Source organism: Alexandromys fortis, unplaced genomic scaffold (genome assembly GCF_014885135.2).
Source record: "Alexandromys fortis isolate MF-2015 unplaced genomic scaffold, M_Fortis_MF-2015_v1.1 scaffold_92, whole genome shotgun sequence".
NCBI lineage: Eukaryota > Metazoa > Chordata > Mammalia > Rodentia > Cricetidae > Alexandromys > Alexandromys fortis.
In genome coordinates, this window is record NW_026067972.1 from 3,797,165 (window position 1) to 3,819,203 (window position 22,039).

Below are 22,039 nucleotides of genomic sequence, written 5' to 3' on the forward strand. Positions count from 1 at the left end.
CCTGGCCTGGGATGAGAGGCACATGGATCCCTGAGGGAGGGACAGGCAGGGTGATTCTGCCTCAGCAGTAGCTCCCAACATGGCCCTCCGGAAGCAGAACAGCTCTGTTGTTTTGATTTGCCTTATAAACTGGGTCCTGCCTTAAATGTCAGTATGAAGAAGAAAAGAGGAGCTGAAGAAATTTGAAAATACCCTCTCACACCCAAACCTTTGCAATCCGGTGTGTCGATTACACTTTGGGCAGACCTAGTCAGCCACCAGGTTCTTCACCGCACAAACCTCAAGCAGCCGGGAAACATAAAACAATGAATTTACAAGCCGGGGCACGGGGAATAAAACCCTCCAGGTTGCACAGTAAAAATTAGCGGGTCAAGGCGAAGGCTAGCCATCATCGAGGCCAAGGCCACAGAAACCGAAAGCCCCTGGCAGAGTGGCTCCAGAGGCATGCAATGCTTCTTTGCCCTGTCATTAGGGAGGGGTGGACCATTCCGGCAGCGGGTTCTCCAGTGTCTGCTATTGGGGGGAGGGGACACTTGAGAAGGAGGCACAAGGTGACACCATCTTGATGTATGACGATCTCTCCCAGTTCAGGGAGGACTGAGCCACGATTTAAAATGAACATGTTCCATTTACACCACCTTATTTGAGCCAGGGAACATCTTGAAGATGAGTTGGCATGTCACCCTTAGTCTTTGACACGCGAGTTTCTCTTTCAGAAGACATGTCAGCTGTGGGATTCTATGCCATGGCTCTTCATGACGAAATCCTGCATCCCATAGTATATGGTTTGTATTCTTCTCCTGAATCTCCCTCTTCTCTAGCTTTAGGGCCACAAGAGCATCTCGTGTACAGCGTCCCTTGTACCTCCCGGGAGAGCTGTCTCTCCTATGCCCTCCTCCTTCAGGAAGAACCTGAAGCAGCCATGTTGATATCATCTGATCCTTCTCCACTCCCAACTGAGCCCAGAGTTCGGGACTGGATGGGCAAGGGCCTATGGTGTAGCTTAGGATAGAGGAGGAGGAAGAGGAGAAGGGGAAGGGCCGGGAGCTCCTGTGGAGTCTGTCAGCCTCCAGGGACCAAGCACCTGGGTCAGCCCAGCCACTATTCCTGCCTCTCCAGCTCTGTCAACCCCACGCCTGACACTCTTCTCTTTTTATTGCTAGATTTTCTTTTTTCCTGTGATAAATATACATCACATGACATTTTTCCTGGTTTTAAAGGATGCTGGGGATGGAACCTAGGGCTCCGTGCAGCCAGGGGCACCATTTCCTAATGAGCCATTCGCCATTTTGAAGCGTCCAGTTTTACGGCACTCAGTACAATTCAGTACCTTCTCTTGTAGCCGTCACCACCACCCATCTCTGGAATTCCTTCATCTGTCTCAGCCAAAACTTGGCAACATTGAACACCAGCCCCCCCTTTTTCCCTGTGCCCAGGTCCTGCCAGCCATGTTCTCAAGGGCCCTGCCTGGCTTAAGTTTTGGCTCCACTTTGTGGCTCACAAGGTAGAACCAGACACTGCTGTCTTTGTGTGACTGGAATCCTGAGTCTGCCACCATCCATGTATCTGTCCTCTTTTCTCTTCCCAGGGTCTTTACCCTTTAGTATCTGTGTTATCCCAACAGCCTGGCCCATCCCTCTGTCTCAGCTCTCCTTCCTCAGGCTTGTGAAAACCATTCTCCTGCAGCACATGAGCTCCCAATTGCCCCTAATAGCTCCCCTTTTGAGAAAAAACAAAACTCCCCACCTAGTGTCAAGACCTGGTGTCCTGACAACCATCTGAGTGCTGGTTGACTTTCTCCCCTAGCTGGCTGCTGTCCCGAGGTGGGACTCACTTGTACACTAATGTCCTTGGCACCTCCCCAGCTTCTAATCCCAAGTCAAGCTTTCTAGCTGTACTGACCATCTTACCCCGGATATTTCAGTCCCGGATCGGCTCTCATTTTTCTGCAGCCTGGATTGTCCCTTCCCGCCCATGCCCTCCAGGTCTTAGGAAGCCCTCAGTGCAGGGTTCCCCTAAGCTGCTCCAGGCCCTTTGATCCCCCACTCCCACACCCACACAACCTGGGGAGGTTGGTTATGTAATCGGCGCTTCCCCTGCACCCCAGGCAGGCCCACAGGGGAGAGCAGTCATATCTGGCATTTCATTTCAGTGATCAAGTCCCCACCTGGCTCAGAGGAAGAAGACAGTAGCTGCAGGTGGGTGGTCAGCAAGGGACACAGCCCCCCAGAAGCACAGCTAGGTCAGTACAGCTAGAGGAGGAAGGCTTGAAGTGGGATGAGAAGCTGGGAAGGTGCCTGAGGACACCAGGGTACAAGTGAGTCCCACCTCCGAACAGCAGCCAGCTAGGGGAGAAAAGTCAACCAGCACTCAGCTGGGTGTGGAAGGGGGAGACAAGAGGATGAATGTTTGGGGGTGCTGAACTTCATGTCTGGGGGCAAGTTCAAAGTCACAAAATGAGAGGAGGATTGTGACAAGAGCCACTTCCCCACTGTATGGAGACCTTTGTCGCATCTAAACAACCACTTTCAAGGAGGGGTGAGTTTCCATTCCCGGCGGTGTCGTCACTTGTGACCTGGTCCAGGGAGAAAAGAGGAGGAAGCAGGAATGGGGGAGTTCTCAGAGTAATCAGGATCCAAATCCCTGGCCTCCTCACACTTCCCAGGAGCCCCCCCTCCGCAAATAAGATGGCCCAGTACCACCTGCCATCCAGCAGGCGTCTCCTAGGCAGGACTGGCGTGACGGTTAGTCATGACTGTCACCTTGGCAGGATCTAGAATCAGCTACGGAAACCTCTGGGCATGCCTGTGAGGGACTTTCTAGATGGATGAATTGAGGCTGGAATGGCCACCCTCAGTGTTGGTCCTGGACCGTCTGAAAAGGAGAAAGTGAGCTGAGCACTAGCGTCCATCGCTCTGGGCTCCCGGACTATGACAATGTGACACCTGCCTCGCTCTCCTGCTGCCACACCTTCCCCGTCACGTCACGATGGACCTTAGGGCACCGGCAAGCCCTAAGCCTGGACCGGCATTTTGCCACGGCAGTGGGACAGGTGACTAAGACAACAGCTGTACTGGTTTGACTAAGAGTCGCCCCCACAGGCTCGCACAACTGAATGCTTAGTCACCAGGGAATGGAACTGTTGGGAAGAAAGAAAAAGATTAATAGGTGTGGCCTGATTGGAGGAAGTGTGTCACTGGGGGGTGGGTCTTGAGGTTTTGGTGGACTCCAGTACAGCTCTCAGCTACTATTCCAGCGCCACGCTTACCATCAAACCCCCTGCCATGATGATGATGATGGACCAATCTGAAAATGTAAGCCAGCCCCCCATGAAATGCTTTCTCTTATAAAAGTTGCCATGGTCTTGATGTCTCATCACAGCAGTAGAACAACGTCAAAGACAATTAACTGCATATAGAATTTAATGGGCTCATTGTGTGATAGAACCATAGGGCCGTTTGAAAGGCAGGACAGCAGGCTGGAGAGATGGCTCAGCAGTTAGGAGTACACGCTGCTCTTGCATAGGACCAGAGTTCTATTTCAAGCAACCCCATTGGGTGGTTCACAGCCACCTGTAACTCCAGCTCCAGGGGATCCAATATCTACTTCTGGCCTTTGTGGGCACCTGCACACATGTGTACATAACCAACACACACACACACACACACACACACACGGTGGGGTGGGGAGACAGAGGAGACAAAGACAGAGACACAGAGAGAATTAAAAATAAAATAAATCCTTTTTTAAAGGTAGGGGAAAGGTATCAGTAAGACGAGGCCTTTCATTGTCTCTCCTGCTCTGCCATAGTCTCTCTTACGATATCACAATCAGCACAGACACTCTTCTTATTCTTCAACTCAGAGCATCTGTGACAAGGCTGCTGGCCTCAGGCCCCCACTCCTATCACACATAGGATGGATGCACTGTGTTGTAGTGGGGCAGGGTAGGAAGCCGATCCCCTTGACCACTGTACAACAGAATCCCCCCTCCCCCCCATACCCTCCTCTAAGTTCCCACTGTCTTGACCCACAGATTTCCATTCCCTATGTGTATTTTATGTCTTGGCTCTGCCAAGAGACTGGGAGCTAACTGTGGTGAAGTCGATGTTTTTACCTTCAGTATTCCCAGGTGAGTGCACTGGGGTGGGTGGGCAGGGGTTCCAAGTGGTATCTGGTTAGGAAGGAGAGGGCCTGGGGGTGCAATTCAGGGACAGGGCAGTTGGATTCCAAGAATCTCCCCCAGGAAGCAGAGATGAAGAAGAAGGGCCCAAGTGAGCTGAGGTTCCGACTGAATGTAAAAATATAAGCAGTGGGTGGGAGATATGCCCGATCCAATAAGAGGCCTACCATGCAAGCCTAGGGACCTGAGCCTGATGTCCAACATGTATGTAAAAATCCAGGTTTGGCAGAGTAACTGGCCGCCCTAGGTTGGGGACATGAAGTCAGGTGGATCCCTGGGGCTGTTGGCCAGACAGCCAACCCAAGACAATGGGCAAGTCCCATGTTCCAGTGAGAGACCCTGCCTCAAAATCAAGGTAGAGGGGTCCTGAGGAACAACACCTGAGGTTGACCTTTAGCCTCCATACGCATGTGGACACACACATGCCACACTCACGCACACACTCACAAGTTCAAAGACGAAAGGCTTAAGCATCTCTGGATGGTGACTACAAAGTGTGTTTGGCCAAACACAGGGTATTTGCAGAACAAGGTTCTGGGCACCAGCAAGTGTATATATAGAATACACTTCTGCTACCTTTCCCAGGTCACATACCCTGGAGGCCCTAGGGCCAACTTTTTTTTTTTCCCACTTGTGATGACAGTCATTTTCCTCCCTGGTGACTACTCACCCATTGCAACCTGCCTGGTCTATTGAGGCCATTGTGCCATGGCAGAAGGAGCCCTGGAGCAGGAGTCAAGGGCCTGGCCAAAGGTTCTGACTGTGCAGTGTGACCCCTGAGCCAGCTGCTACACTCCTCTGGGTCCGCAGCCTAATTCCCAGCGTGAGCTGTGTGACAGACCACTTATTACATGCACAGCATTCTGGGCCCTTGTGGGAGAGAAAAAAAAACTAAAAGGGAGGGTGAAACTAACACAGAGGTCCCTGGGGTGATGTCACACCCGACAGTTCTTTGTCCACTACCCTTGGAGGAGATGTGCTAAGCCATCAGATCTTAACAGATGGGGCGTCCCTTAGAGAAGAGAATGTGGGCTAGCCCTGTCCTGGTCCTGGCTAGCTGGCAGCCTTGGGCATGCAGCTCTGAGCATCTCTGGGACCCTGTGCAGGGTGAGAATGTGCATGTACTGTTTGTCCCATGCTGGGGACATTAGATCGAATGTCACAGCTCAGATGGCTGGATTATCTCTCCTCCCTCATCTCCTGAGAGGCCCAACAGCCAACTCTGCCAGTCCTGGATCATGACAGCTGAGCAACCGAGAGGTTACACGCAATACAGTACAAACCTTAAGTGTAGAATCCAGGGACTGCCCAAATACACACAACCGTGTAAACACTCAGCTGGCGCTCACCTTGAAGGCCTATTCCACAGCCCTACTTAGTCTCCCTAAAACATGGCAATGCTCTAACCTTCAAAACTACAAACTAGCTATGACTATATTTTGAATATTGTATACATTGAAGCATACAGTGGAAAGGCTCCTAGGTTTGGCGTCTTTCGTGTGTGTGCAGGTTCATGTTATGTGTGGGTATCCACGGTGCACATGTGTGGGGGCCAGAGGACAACCTCGGGTATCATTCCTCAGGCACTGACCACTGTTTTGTTGAGACAAGAGCTCCCATTGGCCTGGCACTTGCCCAGTGAGCCTGGCACTTGCCAGTGAGCCCCAGGTGTTGACTCTGCCTCAGTCTCCTAGCTCTGATCACGAGATCCACACTTGGCCGATCAAACAGTCTCATGCTTGTAAGGCAAGCACTTTGTCAACCAAGCCATCTCCACAGTCCCAGACCTGGTTTCTTTCAAACAAAGCATCCTATCTCTGAGATCTGTCAGCGGCATAGCCTGTATTAACAGTTTGTTCTTTTCAGGGTTGTGTGGTATTCTATGACATAAAACACACCACAATAGATTGATTTCTTTCTTTCTTTCTTTTTTTATTTTTCAAGATGGGGTTTATTTGTGTAGCCCTGACTGTCCTAGAACTTGCTCTGTAGACCAGACTGGCCTTGAACTTAGAGATCTCCCTGCCTCTGCCACCTGAGTGCTAGGATTAAAAGTCTGTGCCACTGCCACACGACTGGATTGATTTATTCTTTAAGAATGCTTAAACTGTTTCTATTACTGGGGGAATTACCAACAGTGCCCTGAATATGTCTGCTGGAAGAAAGAACCACTTGCTTTTTGGCCAGTTGGGTATAGAATGGGTACACATTGAATTTCAACAGATGCTACCAAACTGCAATAGATATGGTTTTCTGAAGTGCTTGCTATAATATAATCTGGCCTCCTCGGGTACCCATTCACACACACACACACACACACACACACACACACACACGCGCGCGCACACACACAGATGCAGTCATACATGTCACACACACAATAAAGTAAATGCTTTATTTAAAAGTCCTCCACTTTGACTGAGTCCAGGGAAGTTGGGCTGGTGTTAAGTGTTCATTGGTCCACCCAATGGACCAGGAAGACCAAGGCCACAGGACAACTCGGATGTCATTCCTCAGGCACTGGAGAATGCTGACTGTTGAAGAAAAAAGAGTGTGGCCTGGTGGCTTCCAGAGTGAAAAAGACACAGTTTGACTGAGGTCACCAAGACATGGACTCAGATCAACACAAGGAACACCTCAACAATAGACGGCACCCAGGAGGACATTGGGCTGACCCGGGAGGTTAGGAGTGCCTGTCACTAAAGGCATGTGGGCAGAGCAACGCCTCCAGGCCTTCTAGAGGGAGCTGATGTCTCCGTCCCTGGTGCTCTTGTGAGCTGATATGGTTGAAGACTTGCTGGAGTCGGGTTCTCTAATGAAAGATGTATTTGCAGCAATGATGGAAGAGGCTCAGCTATCATTAGAAAACGTGTCTACTGGCTTGTGTGCTTTTCTGGTTTTGGGCTGAGCTCCTGTTAGTCACGCGGGAAAGCACCTTCTAAAAAAGCAATGCCACTAAACACAGGGTTTGCCTGTCACCTTCTGCAGCTGCTGCGAATTCCAACCCAGAGCCCGCTGCGCCTCAAAGGTCCGCGTAGCCAAAGCTGCCGGTGGTTCAGATCAGAAGGTACACACACACACACACACACACACACACACACACACACAAATCCTCCAGAGATTCCACGGCACCCCTCCTCCAGCTGTCAGCTCCTTGCCTTCAAACAGCACTGGGGCTGTCCCCTTCCTTGTCTTTGTAAGGCTTTCCTGGTTCTAGCTTGTCTCTGACCTTGTCTCTGGTCGGGCTCTGTGTGCCTTTTCAGGGGGCTCCAGAAGCCAGACCTTATAACACAAACAGGAAAAGATGTCAGGGTTTGTGGGAGTAACTGCACAGGTTTACAGCCCATCCACACAAAGGCAAGACTCCCAGAGCTTATACTAAGCCCTGCACTGGAGAGCCAGGGATGGGAGCTGTCGGGGCTGGGGGGGGGGGGGCAGGTAAGCTGGGAACAGGGCTCAGTTGGTCATCTGCCTAGCAGGCACAAAGCCTCGGGTTTTATCCTAGCAGCTCATAAACCCAGAGTGATGTCATATTTACATCTGTAATCCCAGCACTCAGGAGCAGGAGGCAAGTGGATCAATAATTCCAGGTCATCCTTGGATACATAGCAAGTTCGAGGCCAGCCTGGGCTACAAGAGAGGCTGTGTGGGTGTGCCTGTGAATTTGATGGCTGTAAGGGATGAAAGTGAACTCGTAGAGAAGCCCGCTGGGATTTTCCTGTCCCCACCTGGCCTCATGTGGGTATTCACGGAAAGCAGAGCTTTATAAAGCACATTTATATTTTCTGAGACTATGAAAATTAGCCCAGATGAGCAATGAATGACAAGAGGTAACTCGGGAGGAATAGATCTACTGTGCCTTGAATAAAAGGCTAACTTGCTTAATGAAGAGTCCTTACAGCAACAACAACAACAGAACAATCCAGGAAAAACTGTAGGGCTAGGGAAGTAAAGGCAATTCACATAAAAAGAAGAAGATGTTTACTCAACATCTGGATGGATGATGGAATCCCGCACTGAGATGTAAAAAGCCAGGCACCACCCACACAGAACCTGAGGTGGGTGTCCTCACACGACAGGGGAGACACTGGCAGGCCTTCAAAGCCAGGCAATCCCTGCCTGTCAAAGCGCACACACTCTTTGACTCAGCAGTTCCATTTCTAGGCACCGACTCTGCCAATGGACTCATGGGATTTTACAAAGATCTGTGCACACACCATCTTGCTGTCTCAGCCCCAAACATGCAGACCCCATAGGAGATCATGAACGGGACTCTGGGTAAATAAATTGTATTAAAACACAATGGAAAACTGTTGACACCCCATTGAGGCTGCTGTTGCCTCACAACCGTAGCTTCTCATGATTGTGTATGTCTGTGTGTGTGTGTGAGCACACACAAGGATGCCCAAGCGCGCGCGCGCGCGCGCGCACACACACACACACACACACACACACACACACACACACACGAGTATTCCCACAGAGGCCAGGAGAGGCAGGGGATCTGCTGGAGCTGGAGTCACAGGTGTTGGGAAATGCCCGATGTCCGTGCTGGGAACCAAACCTGAGCACTCTGAGGAGCACCTAGCACTCTATCTGCCAAGCCAGCTTTCCAGCCACCCTTGGCTTTATTTTGGGTTAGGGTTTCCCTAAATCTCCCGAACTGGCTCTGAATTCACATAGGAAGGTCTTGAACTTGTAATTTTCCACCTCAAGTAGCTGTACCTGTATCAGGTACAGACTTTTTTTTTTTTAATTTCTTCCTTTCGTGGTTGGAGATGAAGCTGAGGCCTACAGCAGGTTAGGCAAGCGCTCTACCAGCTACACCCACCGGACCAGACCAGTTTCATTCTTACTGCACAGCAGGTACCCCGCTACACCAAGCTCCCTCTGTGGCTTACAGCCTGCAGTATTGCTTAGGCGGAGGCAGGGGCTTTCATTACCCACATCTTACAGGTGAAGAGACTTAGGCACCGAGAACTGAACTGAACCACATCAGCTTTTAAGAGCTACCATGACAAATGACCAGTTCTGTCACAGGTCAAATGGACAGACATTCTAAATCAAGATATTAGCGAGATTGGTTCCTTCTGGGAGAATCTGGGGGTGGGCGCAGGGGTGTGGGTTGCTCTCCACTCCCTTTCCACTTCTGGTGACTGTGGGCAATCCCTTGTCACTGCTTCTCCCAGTTTCCAGCTACAACATGGCTTCTTCCCTACGCACTCCTTTTCCTTATAAGGACACCAGCCATTGGCCACAGGATCACCCTATCTGATATGACCTCACCTTAACTAACATCTCCGCAAAGACCCTGTTTCCAAGTAAGGTGCCATCTGCAGTTCCAGGTGGCACAGATGGGGGCGGGTACTCTAGCCCAGTATGCTAAGCAAGGCCACAGAGCCAATGCGCAAATCTCAGGAGCCATCGGCTTGTGCTCACTATCCCAGCTCCCTCTGCTGTCCCTCAGCACGAGAACTCATGCTTCCCCAGTGCGGACCAGGTCCCAGGTGCAGCCCTTCGCATTCTTCACGTAACTGATTCAACCCTGACAACAACCCACTCGATGGAGGAGGAAGCCAAGACACAGAGGGGGTGAAGCCAAGGAGCTGGGCTCCAGAGTCCTCAAGTTCTTAGCCACTGTGCGAAGCTTCTTAGACTGCTGGTGAGGTGTGGCTCTTATAAGAAGCTCGTTTGCTGTGCTGTCATGACAACAGGCTGAGACTCGGGGCTCATGGAGCTTTTCTGTCTCTAGAAAGACCCATGCCCTTTCTTGTGCCAGACACAAAGAGGCTGCCCTCGTCTCCTCAGCTGCCAGCACTAACTAGGAGTTGAGGGTCGAGAAACAGTTGCCATGTCCAGCCAGGACCCTCGCATGGTCCTCTCTTCTTCTGTGTTGGGCACTCATGTTTCTGAGTGGGTTTCAGGGGGGTCTCTGCACCGCCTGAAATACTATGTGAGCTGCCACATGGATGGATGGATTCATTTTTCTACAGCAAGGATCCACGGCATTAGTCAGACGCTCAAAGAGTGTCATGATTGCAATCTTCCAGGTTTCTGCTGTCTTTAGGAAGTCTGTCTTTGTGAGTTTCCTTGCCCTCCTAGGAATATTTTGAGCCATCTCAAATGCTTTTAAGTAAGCAAGCAGAACTTGGTGCGCACACACAAATGTTCGCAAGCAATCACATGCAGCCAGCCAGTCAGAGTTCTGTTATCTGCCTGAGCTTGCATGGGGCAAGGCTGTCTTCATGTCTTGTCTTCCTCTCTGTTCCTGCATGCCCCTGGGTGTCTGGTACTGCAGCATGGCAGCTGCCTCAGGCTCCCACCCCAACACTGACCACACTTGTAAGCAGGGTGCTGACTAGAAGGAGCCCTCGGTATTGAGAATTAAGCAAAAGCATCCACCTGTAGATTTTAGAAAACACCATCTTAAAGTTCAGCAGGAGAAAGTTGCTGTGGGTATGGATAGGATGAAGGTCGGGATCACTTTATTGTGGTGATAAGAGACGTTAGAGGCAAAGATCCTTGCTGGAAATTCATACTCTCAAGCCCTATTTTATACCCAGTGAGCTAGAATCTGAGGATTTACAGTACAGGAAGATTCCACATGGCTGAGATGCCCAGTTAAGAGAAGGAAGCATTGACACAGAATGTGAGGACCCTTGTTCCTCAAGTTTATAACCCTGAAAAGCACCTCAGTATTCTGGAATGCACACCCCCAATTCCTGCTGAGGTCTACTCACTGATTACAAAAACCCAAACAAACCAGGCTTCTCCTTCACAGGACTGTGCTGAGTTTCAAACAACATGATGGGCTGCCTCATTGGTTGTTTAGTGTGACGGGACTGTCAGGAGCTTGGGATCTAATAGGAAGCAACCAAGCAGGTCTGGTTCCTGGCCCCATGGAGCCAACGGTCTGGTAGATGGGAAAACATGTAAATGCCGGTTGGTGTGCATCGTATGCCTGTCACTGTGATGACTCAGTCACTCATTCAATATTCACCCGCCAACCATTTCCTAGAACCTACACCACAGCAAGAATCTGAGCTGTGATCACTGAAGATGCTGCACACACACAGGAGCCACCGGTACTGCCCTCCAGCAGCTTCCCGCCTGCCCCGCCAGAAGGCAGGCAGCAGCAGCTGGGTTCAGTTCGAGCACCCTTGTGCGGATGCTCTGGGAGTTAGAAGGGAGCACGAATAAGAAACCAAGGGCCTGGGCTTTAAACGACGTTTTCAAACTCTTTGGTTGAGTACCGGGACAGCAGCATTCCAAGCAGAGGGAGGAGCTGGGCAAAGGCAGGAGACACACAATGTTGGCATATTTCTGACCATGGGGAAGTCTCCTAGAATCTGGGGCAGACCTAGCAGGATTTCAAAGTACCCTGGGCTCAGACCCTGCTTAATGTTAAGGAATCCCTGGACTTCAATAGGGAATGGGGAGTCAGCCACCCCCCCCCCCAAAAAAAAGCATTGAAAAGGCCATAGCTCTGCTTTGGGAAGCCCTTTAGAGAGCAGACTCCACCAAGAGCCTCAGGTGAAGAGGCCCAAGTCCTTGACTGGAGTGGCACACGTGGACCTAAGAACAGATAGGAGCGGTGAGAAACGTAGAGCTGACTGGGTGACCATGTGAAGGGACAGTGAAGGGGAGGGAGGCTCTGGCTTGGTACCCTGGTGGACCATGTCATTGATGACCAAGATGAGAACCCAGAGCTGGGTCTCTCGAGCTGCATACATACTTTGTCCAGTATGCAGGAGCCTGAGGCTAAGGGGGGCTGTCCAGACTGACACAAGAACTTGTCGGGTGGGTACAGAGGTGGGGGGGGGGGTGAGAGGCCACTAGAGCCATGGCACCCAAAGGTCAGGCTGAAGATGAGTCCATGAAGAAGGGGGGAGTGAGGTTGCGAGGTGCCTCTGCTTTTCTTGGCTCGTCTGGGCACAGGGGGAAATGTCCAATGGCCACTGCCAATATCCACTACAGACATCTCCAGAAACAGCCTTGTGGTACTACTCTACTAATCCGGAATGAAAGCAGCTAGGGCTGGGGACCCTGGGAGTATAAGGAGAAAGGGCCATAGGGGCGGGACCTGCCTCCTCCCCCTCCTTCCTACCTTCCTACCTTCCTGGGCACTGCAATCTTGAGCCTTTCCCAAAGTTTATCACCATGGGGATACACGAAAGGGACGAGATAAATGCCTGAGTTTGTTCTGCTTTCCTAGCAGACAAGAACCCAGCGCCTCAGCCCAGAAGATTCCAGACCGTGTCCTAGGTTGATTGCAGTGAGCTCATTCCTCATTATCATTGAGCGCAACTGGGAGTCTGTTAGCATCAGTAATAAACCAGAGGACGTTACAAAACAGACAGCAAGGGAGATGGCTCCAGCGCTGCGTGGTTGAACTCGTTAACCCCAAGGAGCAGGAGGCCCCGGGCTTTAAACTGATAATGACTCCTGGTAGCCAAATAATTGATCTAGCTGGTGTTCCGGCTCGGACGGAAAGTGAACTGGCCTCTTTAGAAATGTTGGCAGCCTGGGCTGGTCCATTAGTAAGACTGAAAAATCAAAACACTGTCCGGAAGAAGCCATATGACTGGGCTCAGCAGAAGTCATCAATAGATGACGTCATCCCCGAAAGAAGCAAGCCAGGGTCACGAGGCCCCTGCAGCAGGGTCAACTCACCCTTCCTGGCTCGCTGCCACCTTCCTTTACAGATACTGAAGTCAGTCAGGGCACAAGGGACGTGTTTCATTTTGCCCTCTTTTTTTTTGCTCAGTAAAGTCCCAAGGGTCGAAAGCCACATGCAGACCTAGTGACATGAGACATGTCCTCAATCCTGCCATGGGCACGCAGCTCAGATTCCCCTGCACCCTGTGGTCACCCCTGGGTTCTCTTCTACCTCTTACCACACTCGCCATCTCATAAACACGGGCCTCCCCCTGCCCCAGCTCCTATCACTGTCCATCAGCTCTCTCTTCCTATCTGAGCTTTGAGGAAGCCCTGGCAGCTGTCTTGACTTAAGCTCCTGTCTCGGCCTCACTGAGCACATCATCCCAAGGCGGGTTCTAAGCTCAGGGCTTGCCCGCCATCACTCCCTTCCACAGCCTGAATGAAGTGGTTACTATTGTTAGCCTTACTGCACACAGGGGAAACTGAGGCGAGACAAGTTGGGCCACCAACAGATCCTATTTTTGAAGGCTCTGCCATGTTGCAGCTAAGATCCCTGAGTCTGCTCCAATTCTGATAGCTTTCCCCCACTTCTCAAGCACTCTGTCCCTGTGTAGTAACTGTCATTGTCCACATCTCCACTTAGCTCCTGGAAAGTCACTTTCCCCCAACCCCTGGGTCCTCATCACAGGATAGGTGCCAGATCTCCTTGCAAGCTAGCGGGCTTCTGGAAGAACTTCAGCCCTCTGCACTCCAGCTCCACTGAAGACCATCTTGTCCACTGGGTCGTTTCTCAAGGTCATGCTGGGTGGGTAACAGAGCTGGGACTGGAGCCAGGGCCCTGAGCTCCAGGCCAACCCCCCCTTTATTACTTAGAGCTGACACCACCTAGTCCCTGCTTTCTGCAGTTAAGTTGCAGCAAAGAGCCCTGCCCAAGAGGAGGGAGAAGGTGTGAGACTCTGATAAGGTGGGCCGAGGCTATTTTTAGAGGACTTTAGCTTCCCACTTAGGATGCTAGGCACCCAAGGGCCAATAGCTGTCTAAAGGGTGGACTGTGCGACTAGTTCATTAAAGATAAGATGCCAGAGTGACAGGTCCCTTGTCTTCACTGCTGGCTTACTGTGAGGTTTGGAGTCAGTGGGAACCTTCCTTTGGCTCGCCTCCCCCTTCCCTCCTTTATCTGTGAAGCACAGAGATAGGCTGGAGAAACCCGAGGAATCTCCAAATCCAGTACTAGAGAGAACCTTCACGCTATTACTCCAGCCTGGGAAAGTCCCAGCCATCAACAGAGGTGCTCAGACAGGTCAGGGAAAGACAGGCCGACTGCAGCCGGGTATGCATGACCTTGAGCACGGGGCTGAGGGCAACAGTGGTGGTGACCTAGGGAGAAAGATCAGCTTTATGGGTGTCCTTTCCCCGGAACCCAGGATCTGGGTTTAGGTTCTGGCTCTGTTGGGGCCAGGCGATCTTCAGGACTCACCGGAGAAGGTGAGCACCAGCTGAGGGAGGGGAACTAAGGAGAGAATAGGGGCTGCGTGGTTAAGGCACTATCATGGGTGTCACATAGTCAGGGAACTGAATTCCCCCAGCCTGCCCAGTTCATTTGGTCACTTGTTTGCCAAGCTACTCAGGCTAGAGATGTCCCCAAGCACCCCAGGCACACTTCCCAAGCTATTCCGAGGGCCCTAGTGGGTCTTAAGCCAGGACCTGACTTCTGCAGCTGTGTCCCCAGCATCCCTAGTCTGAAACCGGAGAACAGGTGCAGGAATTGTGGGCGGTTCAGAGCAAGTCTGGCTGCTCTCTTGGGCTCGGGTCCCATCCCCTCGAAGGACCCTAACTTTACTCTACAAATGGGAAATCTAGGTCCAGAGGGAAAAAAAACAGGATTGCCTAGGCCACCCCCGAGTTGGAACAGCCAGTGGTCTCCAGCCTCCCGGCTCTTTCCCGTCCCACCTGGCTGGCTGCGCAAAGCGAGTGCCACTGGTGCTTTAAACCTCGCTGGCTCCAGCAGTTTGGGAAACTTTTCCCGCACGCGCCAGATCGGTGCGCGGTCAGGGCTCTGCGTTCCCCCAGCGCGGACTCCCTTCCTTCCCAGATTCCCAGGCGGGCTAGTGCCCAGTTCGCACCGTGCCTATGCCCGCGGGGGGCGCCCCGGGCAGCTCCCAAGGTCCCTCGGCGACCAGGTCTACAGCCCAGGCACCCTGGTCAGGACCGCGCGCGCGAGGCTGCCGGGACTCGAGGGCCAGCAACCCGATCGCCAAGCTGGGGATCCGGACCCCCTGAAGGCCACCGAGGCGGTGGCTATTTATAGAGGGAATCGCGCTCAGTCCCTTCTCGGCGCTAGCGACAGCTGAATATTTTGCCCAGATATGGCTGCGCCCCGGTGCGGCGGCAGGGAGCCCCGCGAGGCCGAGGGGGACCTAGGGCTGGCGGGCGGGGGTCTTACCGAGATGCGAGGCGGCACGAGCGCGGGCGGTGGCAAGGAGCGGAACCCGGGCCTGGGCGAGTTCCCTGGCGGCCGCGGGTGGGAGCCGGGGGCGGGCTCTGTTCGGCTGTCACCGCGCCCCGCCCCACCCCGCCGCCCTCCCCGCCCTCCCGCTCCACCAGGGGCGCCCGGGTGCAGCAAGGTCTCTGGGAGCGACACTCGCTGGGAGAATCACAGACCACCGGCAGGGCGGGCCACCCCAAGCCCGGAGCCAGGTGAAAGTGTCGTTCACTGCCTTGATCTCGGTTTCCGCAACTTCTCTCGGGAAGATTTTAAGCAACGTTGGAGGTATCTGGACAAAGATGGGGAGATCTTTATTCTCACGGGGTCTAGAATGTTCCAGTAAAATAAAACCCGGCTATACCTTGCTTCCTTTGAAGAGGCAACCTGTCTCTTCTCCCCAATAGGTCGGCCAGGTCTGGCACGCGCCCAGGTCTTAATAAACATCATCTGTGGACGCACAATTTCAACGCAGAATCGAACACCTTCTCCCACACAGCGCTGAGAGAATGGAGCGTCTGAAATCACCACTTAAAATAACCGGAACCAAAGTTCTGCTTTCTTAAAAGGCTAATGTGTTCTACAGAACAAACCACTTACACCCAAAGCCTCAGTGTTTAAAAAAAAAAAAAATGGCTCACGAACCAAAGAATCCAAACAGACACAGGGAAATGTCTCAGTTGGACTAGCCCAACGTTTTTGGTGAGGGAAACCCTAATTCTGCTGTAGATGCCTGAAGAGAAAGGCTGGAGAGTACTAAAAGTATTTCCCAAAGCATATTTTTGTATTATAAAGCCTATAATACACTATTAAGAATGCTCCTTTCAGGGAATAAGTAGCATGTATCTTTAGACAAAGCGGGGACTCACCAATTCCAATAACTTATGTTTAAACATTTTCAGGGCACACCTTAGTGTGTAGCTTCCTGAAGGTTTACAGTGAGAAAACCTGTGCAAGCCAACCACTAGCCCGTGCCCGCCACCCCCTACCCACCCCCCACGCTTGCTTACGGACCCTCCCTTACTGCCAGGTTAGCGACTCTAGCTCAATACTGAGGCTATTTTCTGTTACACTGTTCTTTCTCGCTGTTCAATTTAGAGGTTTCATACGGAGTGAATGTGCCATATGAACATAATAAATATGGTATTTTCACAAGAACACACCCTATTTTAAAAGGCTGTATTTGGGATAATACAGTGTGGCTGAGATCACTTTTAGTGTACACACCTGGCTGCTCTAAGTGCAGGGTCAGAGGGTGCCCTCGCTCAGCTGTAGGAGAGATGAGCACTGGGCTCAACCGCTACTTGAAAGTTTTACCGAGAACTGCTACATTGTAGCCACTCTGGGAGAGAATAATTGAGATTCTGATCTGCATTGCCCCAGGTCCGTATGTGTGGACAGCTTTTCGTTTATTGGCCAGCTAGATTTTATTAGGAAATGTTTGTTCAAATTTCTTGTCTACTTTTATTGAACATATTCAATACGTCAACACTGTATGGTTACATGTATCACATATATAACAGCATATATCCGTGCCCTCTGCCCTTCGCCCTCTTGACCTTCTGAGAGCAGTGTCCTGCTTAGGAACTCTCCTAGTACGGGTGTTCTGTATCACTTCCTATCTCAGTCTCTCACACTCAGGCCTCTAGCCCACCTGGAACTGACTTTGGACTTCAGCAGTCCAGGGCAGGGACCAAATTCATCCAGGTGTCAAGCTACCTCACATCACAAATTGTATCTTTGCACCAATGAACATGATTGCTTTCTTTAAGAATGGAAATATTTCTTAAGCCAGTGAAATAGAAAAGTCTTCCTTTGACAGCACACAATTCAAGGATTTGTGCCCTTTCTGTTGTCAGAAAAACTATGAAATCACTATGAAAAACATTAACACATCTTAATTCACTTAAACATTTATGTTCTGTACAAAATTTTTATTTCACCATAAATAATTGCTCTAATCATTGGTGGAATTATTCTTAAATCTTGAGATTTTGGAAGAATTTTTATTTCATAATCAATTAGTCATTGGCATATGAATTCATGACAGATTTAAATACACATTTTCTCTTAAAACTAGAATACATTATACATGTTTAAGATGAAAACCTTTTACAACCTGGTCTTTTCTTTTTCTATGATTGTTTTCCCTACATTTCCTCAACTCAAAACAAACAGCTGTAAGAATGTTTGCCTGCAGCCTGGACTTCTCCCCTGAGGTCCACTCACGTCTCACTGCCCACAGCCCAGGAGCACCTTCCCAGCAGTCTATCGCTCAAACGCAGTGTGCTCAACGCAACAGCCGCTTTTTGCTCACACTGCAGTGATCCATTCGCTTGGCTTGCTCCCCTGCCTGCTGTACCTGGCTGTCTGTCCTAATATTCTAATTAAGAATGTCAAGATGTCTTCAGTGTGTTTATTCCAGCATTTTGCCTTTGGTCTGGGGCTTCTCCACCTCTTCTTACCCACAGCTAAAGCTTACTGTCCGTCCATTTGCCCATCTGTCTGTCCATCAATTAGCCAGCACGTGCTGACCTGCACAGCGTCATCTTGTCTATCTGGGTGACACCGGAAGTGATCACGTGACACTTACAAAGCTGAAATGGTACAGGCAGTGACCACGTGGTTAGTCAGCCGTCAGCAAAGGTGGGATGTGGACTGCAGACATCTTGTCTGCCCATGAGAGATGGTTGTTTACTACCCATGGTGTGCTACTGGGTAAAGGAATGACTAGGGTCCGTCTCTGATATGACTGAGACAACCTGACAGCTGCTCACCGTTGACACAGTGCATCTAGGGCATCAGGAGAGGCGTGTTCCAACTACACTGGAGAGCTAGTCTTGGTAGATATAATCCCAGTGCCTTGGAAGCAGGAGGACCTCAAGTTTGAAGCTAGCCTGGACTACATAGCAAGAACTTTATTTTGAGACAAAACCAAACAAAACCCGAGAACAAAGTACAAGAAGTAGAAGGGGAAGCACCGGGAAGGTTTCATGGCCGGACTGGGAGGCCAGGGGGGCACCAACGTGAAAACTGCTAGAGCAGAAGGAGCCAAACCACAGGCTGAGAACTTAGAGGGAAATGAGTCTCGTTTGAAATGTCAGTAGTCTTGGATGGAGGTAAGAGGGGCCCAGGCTCCCGATAAAGGTCCATGTGGCTGGACACAGGTACAGAAGGCAGGGCTGGGGAGGGAGGTCAGAGAGAGCCTGAGATGGCTAACCAGGTAAAGGCACGTGTTGCCAAACTCATGAGCTGATTTCAATTCCTGAACACAATGGGAGGAACAAGAACCCACTCCCAAGTTTTCTGATTCCATGTGTGCTGTGACATGCGTGCGTGTGCACACACATGTAAATCTAATTTTTTTTTAAGATTTGGCAGCGAGTACACTGTTGTGCTTGGCTGCTCCTGTATCAGTACTGATGTACACACATTTAGGGCAATCTGCTTTAGGACCCATCACGACACCAGAGTGAACCAGAGTCACTATATTATATTCATTATATTCTCAATTTCCTGATGAAGACCCCAACACTGCAATGCAGACATAAGTGGCAATGGATGCTTTCACCTTAGAATCAGAATACCCAGGAATACCTAGTGATTGCAAGGTAGTTAGTCAGTGTGCTGGTTAGCGTGCCAACTTGACACAACTCACACCATCTAAAAAGTAGGTGCTGCAACGGAGAAAATGTCTCCATAAGCCTGGCCTGTAGGCCAGTCTACAGAGCATCTTCTTTTATTAATTGTTTGTTTATTTATTTATTTATTATGTATACAATATTCTGTCTGTGTGTATGCCTGCAGGCCAGAAGAGGGTATCAGGCCTCGTTACAGATGGTTGTGAGCCACCATGTGGTTGCTGGGAATTGAACTCAGGACCTTTGGAAGAGCAGGCAATGCTCTTAACCACTGAGCCATCTCTCCAGCCCCCAGAGCATCTTCTTGATTAAGGACTGATGTAGGAGAGCAAGTTCACTGTGGGCAGGGACACCCCTGGGTCTGTGGCCCTGGGAGGTATAAGAATGCAGGCTAAGCAAGCCATGGGGACAAGCCAGGACGCAGAGCTTCTCCATGGCTCCTGCTTTAGCTCCTGCTTGAGTCCTTTCCTGGGCTTCCCTGATGGTGGACAGTAATCTGCAAGCCAAGCAAACTCTTTCTTCCTAAGTTCCTTTTGGTCATGGTGGTTATCACAGCACTAGAAAGCAAACTAAGACATCGGGTTTTACATTGCTAAATGTTTTATTCTAATATTATATTAATAATTCAAGTGCAATTTTCTTTGAAAAGTCAACTGTGTTAAACAAAACTTGTTAAATATCTTTCACCAAACAAAGCATATTCTTTTCAATCCTCCACAACAGTCAGAGCCATGTAGTAAAAATAAGCCTACTACACATTTGTTATTGCTTAGAGAACAACCTGCATTAGTTGTTGGGGTCTCAAGCAGTGATTAATTAACTTTTGACAGCTCCACCAGATACTGTGACATAAAGTCATGAATCCAGGTGTCAGTGTCTGGCAGCGATGTGTCTACTAGATAGACCACTACTTTCCGGTCCCAAGGGTTAGTGTGCTCAATAACTGACTGGACCAATGCCACCAGGGGTTTCTTCTCCACGTGATTTCGGAACACCATCGAAGCCTCCTCCGACCACTGGCTGCACTTCACTCCTAGGAGAAAGACAGGAAGCGAGGGGGGCAGTGAGTGGCCACTCTTGCCTTTCCCTGAGTCAACAGGAGGGAGAACTACCTAATCAGTTCCAAAGTAGCTGAAGTATTCTAGGTTAGACCTGCCTATGTCAGAAAAACTGCTGATCCATGTTCCCTGGCTTACAACTCTTCTTTCCTGAATGGAGACACTTCTGTAAGCCTTGACCTGCTACAGAAGTGACTCCATGCTGTTTACCAAGGGACATAGTGATGACCGCTTCCATCTCCTACACCTAAATTGTAGATTGGCAAAATCGAGAGCCAGAGGGAATAGTGTCAGTACCAACACTGTGACATTTTTCAGAATGGTTTCCCCACAACAGGTTAAAAGTAAGTTAACAGAAAAGACTGGCTGGATGATCTGTGTGCACTTTGTTTTATAACATTGAGAGTCATAACGAAGAGCACAATACTTCATCTGAGCCCAAGGACCTAGAGGCTGCGCAGTTCTTACACAGCTCCCTCCGGCCCACAGCCATCCTTCTCCCCTCAAGAGGGACTCTGGACAGTTAGGAAAGTTCATACCAGACTCATGTGGTACCCGGTTATGGGGCTACAGACACCCCCAGTCCCAAACACCTCACACTACACCAGTGAGGGCCTGTTCAGAAATGACTTTTACCCAGGCGTCATGTTCACCTCCACCAAAACAAGTGATACTAAAGGCCAAGCCTACAGTCTGAAGAGACTGAACCACCCTCAGAATCAGTCAGCATGGCAGGAATGCTGGAGAGTCAAGACCAGGAATTTAAAGAAGTCTGAGTGACAGCTGAGAGTTTCAGTGGAGGAGACAGGCTACATTTAAGAACAGGATGGTGCTGTTGAGGTACCACAGTGGAGAAGGGCTTGCTCAGCATCCCTGGGGTCTGGGGTCCATCCTAGGCACCAAAAGGAGAGAATGTGTGATTTCTGCAGAAATATGGAAAATTTAAAAATATGAATAAGAGGAAGAGAGAGAGAGAGAGAGAGAGAGAGAGAGAGAGAGAGAGAGAGAGAGAGAGAGAGAAATGCTGGGAACAACAAGGAAAACACTGAAAGAGAAAAGAGCTCAGCTCCACAGGGTCAAGGAAAGAGTCTTTGACCTCAAGAATGTGGCAGCAGAAGCTTCAGAAACTGAAGCAAAGAGATGGCTGGAAAGGAGACCCAGCATGAACTGCTAAGAACTGGGACAGCTAGGAAGGTGTGGAGATGAGTGTAGTGGGAACCAGGAGAAGAAGACAGGGGACAGAAGCAGCTCCTGAGCAGGAATGACAACCTCAAATCAGGGTCACACCAAAGACAGTAAACACATCGCTGCACACACCACATCTGACTTCAGTAAAGTTGTGAAAGGAGCCAAAGGAGGGAGAACAGCTCAGGTACAGACAAAGATCAGACTTACACCCGACACCAGAAGCCACAGGAGCAAAGAGGCAAAGAGGTTGAGCCGCTCACCAGTTACAACTGCACACCCTGCTCAGGTGGCCCTGGCCCTCCAAGTGCTGGAGCAGGCCCAATAGCACTTCCCAGGCATGCAAGACTCCTGGGGGAGGGCGTGGAGGGAGAAAAGAAAAGAAAAACAAAAGAGAAGGAGAAAGGGACTCTTGGACAAACAAAATCCTGGTGAAGTCTGCTGTGAGCAGGCTGCCTCAGAAGGAGTGAGGAAAGACCTTTAGAGAGACAGAAAATAAAATGGGTCTAAGCTAACAGGAAAAGCATCAGAGAGTGAGAAGGGAGGCAAATGCATTCTTTTGTTCCTCTGTTTGTCAGACTATGTCTCTCTATGCAGCCCAGTTGGTTTCAGACTCACAACCCTCCTGCCTCAGCCTCCTGGTGCCCTGCTGGGCTGCTCTTACATGTAACTGACCCAGTGGTAGGTAACAGGGCGCTCCAATTACTACCATCAAAGTGTTTGATTATTCAAGCTGTATACATAAGCAAAACAAATGGCTGCAGTAATACATGGGGAAGAGGAAGAAAGTATTTTGCTCTAAGATTCTTTTGTTTTATGAAGTTTGTAAG

General features: G+C 50.3%; 2 protein-coding genes across 3 annotated transcripts in view; both read right to left on the reverse strand.

The window, feature by feature from the left end:
* The window catches only part of Tmod1 (tropomodulin 1), a 70,415-nt gene extending 55,046 nt beyond the window's left edge, over nucleotides 1-15,369 (reverse strand). Inside the window, exon 1 of one of the 2 annotated variants that reach the window (XM_050156161.1) lies at nucleotides 15,287-15,369. The gene's annotated coding sequence lies outside the window, so the exon portion shown is untranslated. The remainder of the gene's footprint in view (nucleotides 1-15,286) is intronic. The other variant, XM_050156160.1, reaches the window with a different exon arrangement.
* A 4,179-nt stretch (nucleotides 15,370-19,548) lies between these two features.
* Nucleotides 19,549-22,039, reverse strand: part of Tdrd7 (tudor domain containing 7) — a 73,172-nt gene continuing 70,681 nt past the window's right edge. The window contains exon 17 of the mRNA XM_050155887.1: nucleotides 19,549-19,999. Coding sequence (XP_050011844.1) covers nucleotides 19,779-19,999 — 221 coding nt within the window. The 3' untranslated portion in view covers nucleotides 19,549-19,778. The remainder of the gene's footprint in view (nucleotides 20,000-22,039) is intronic.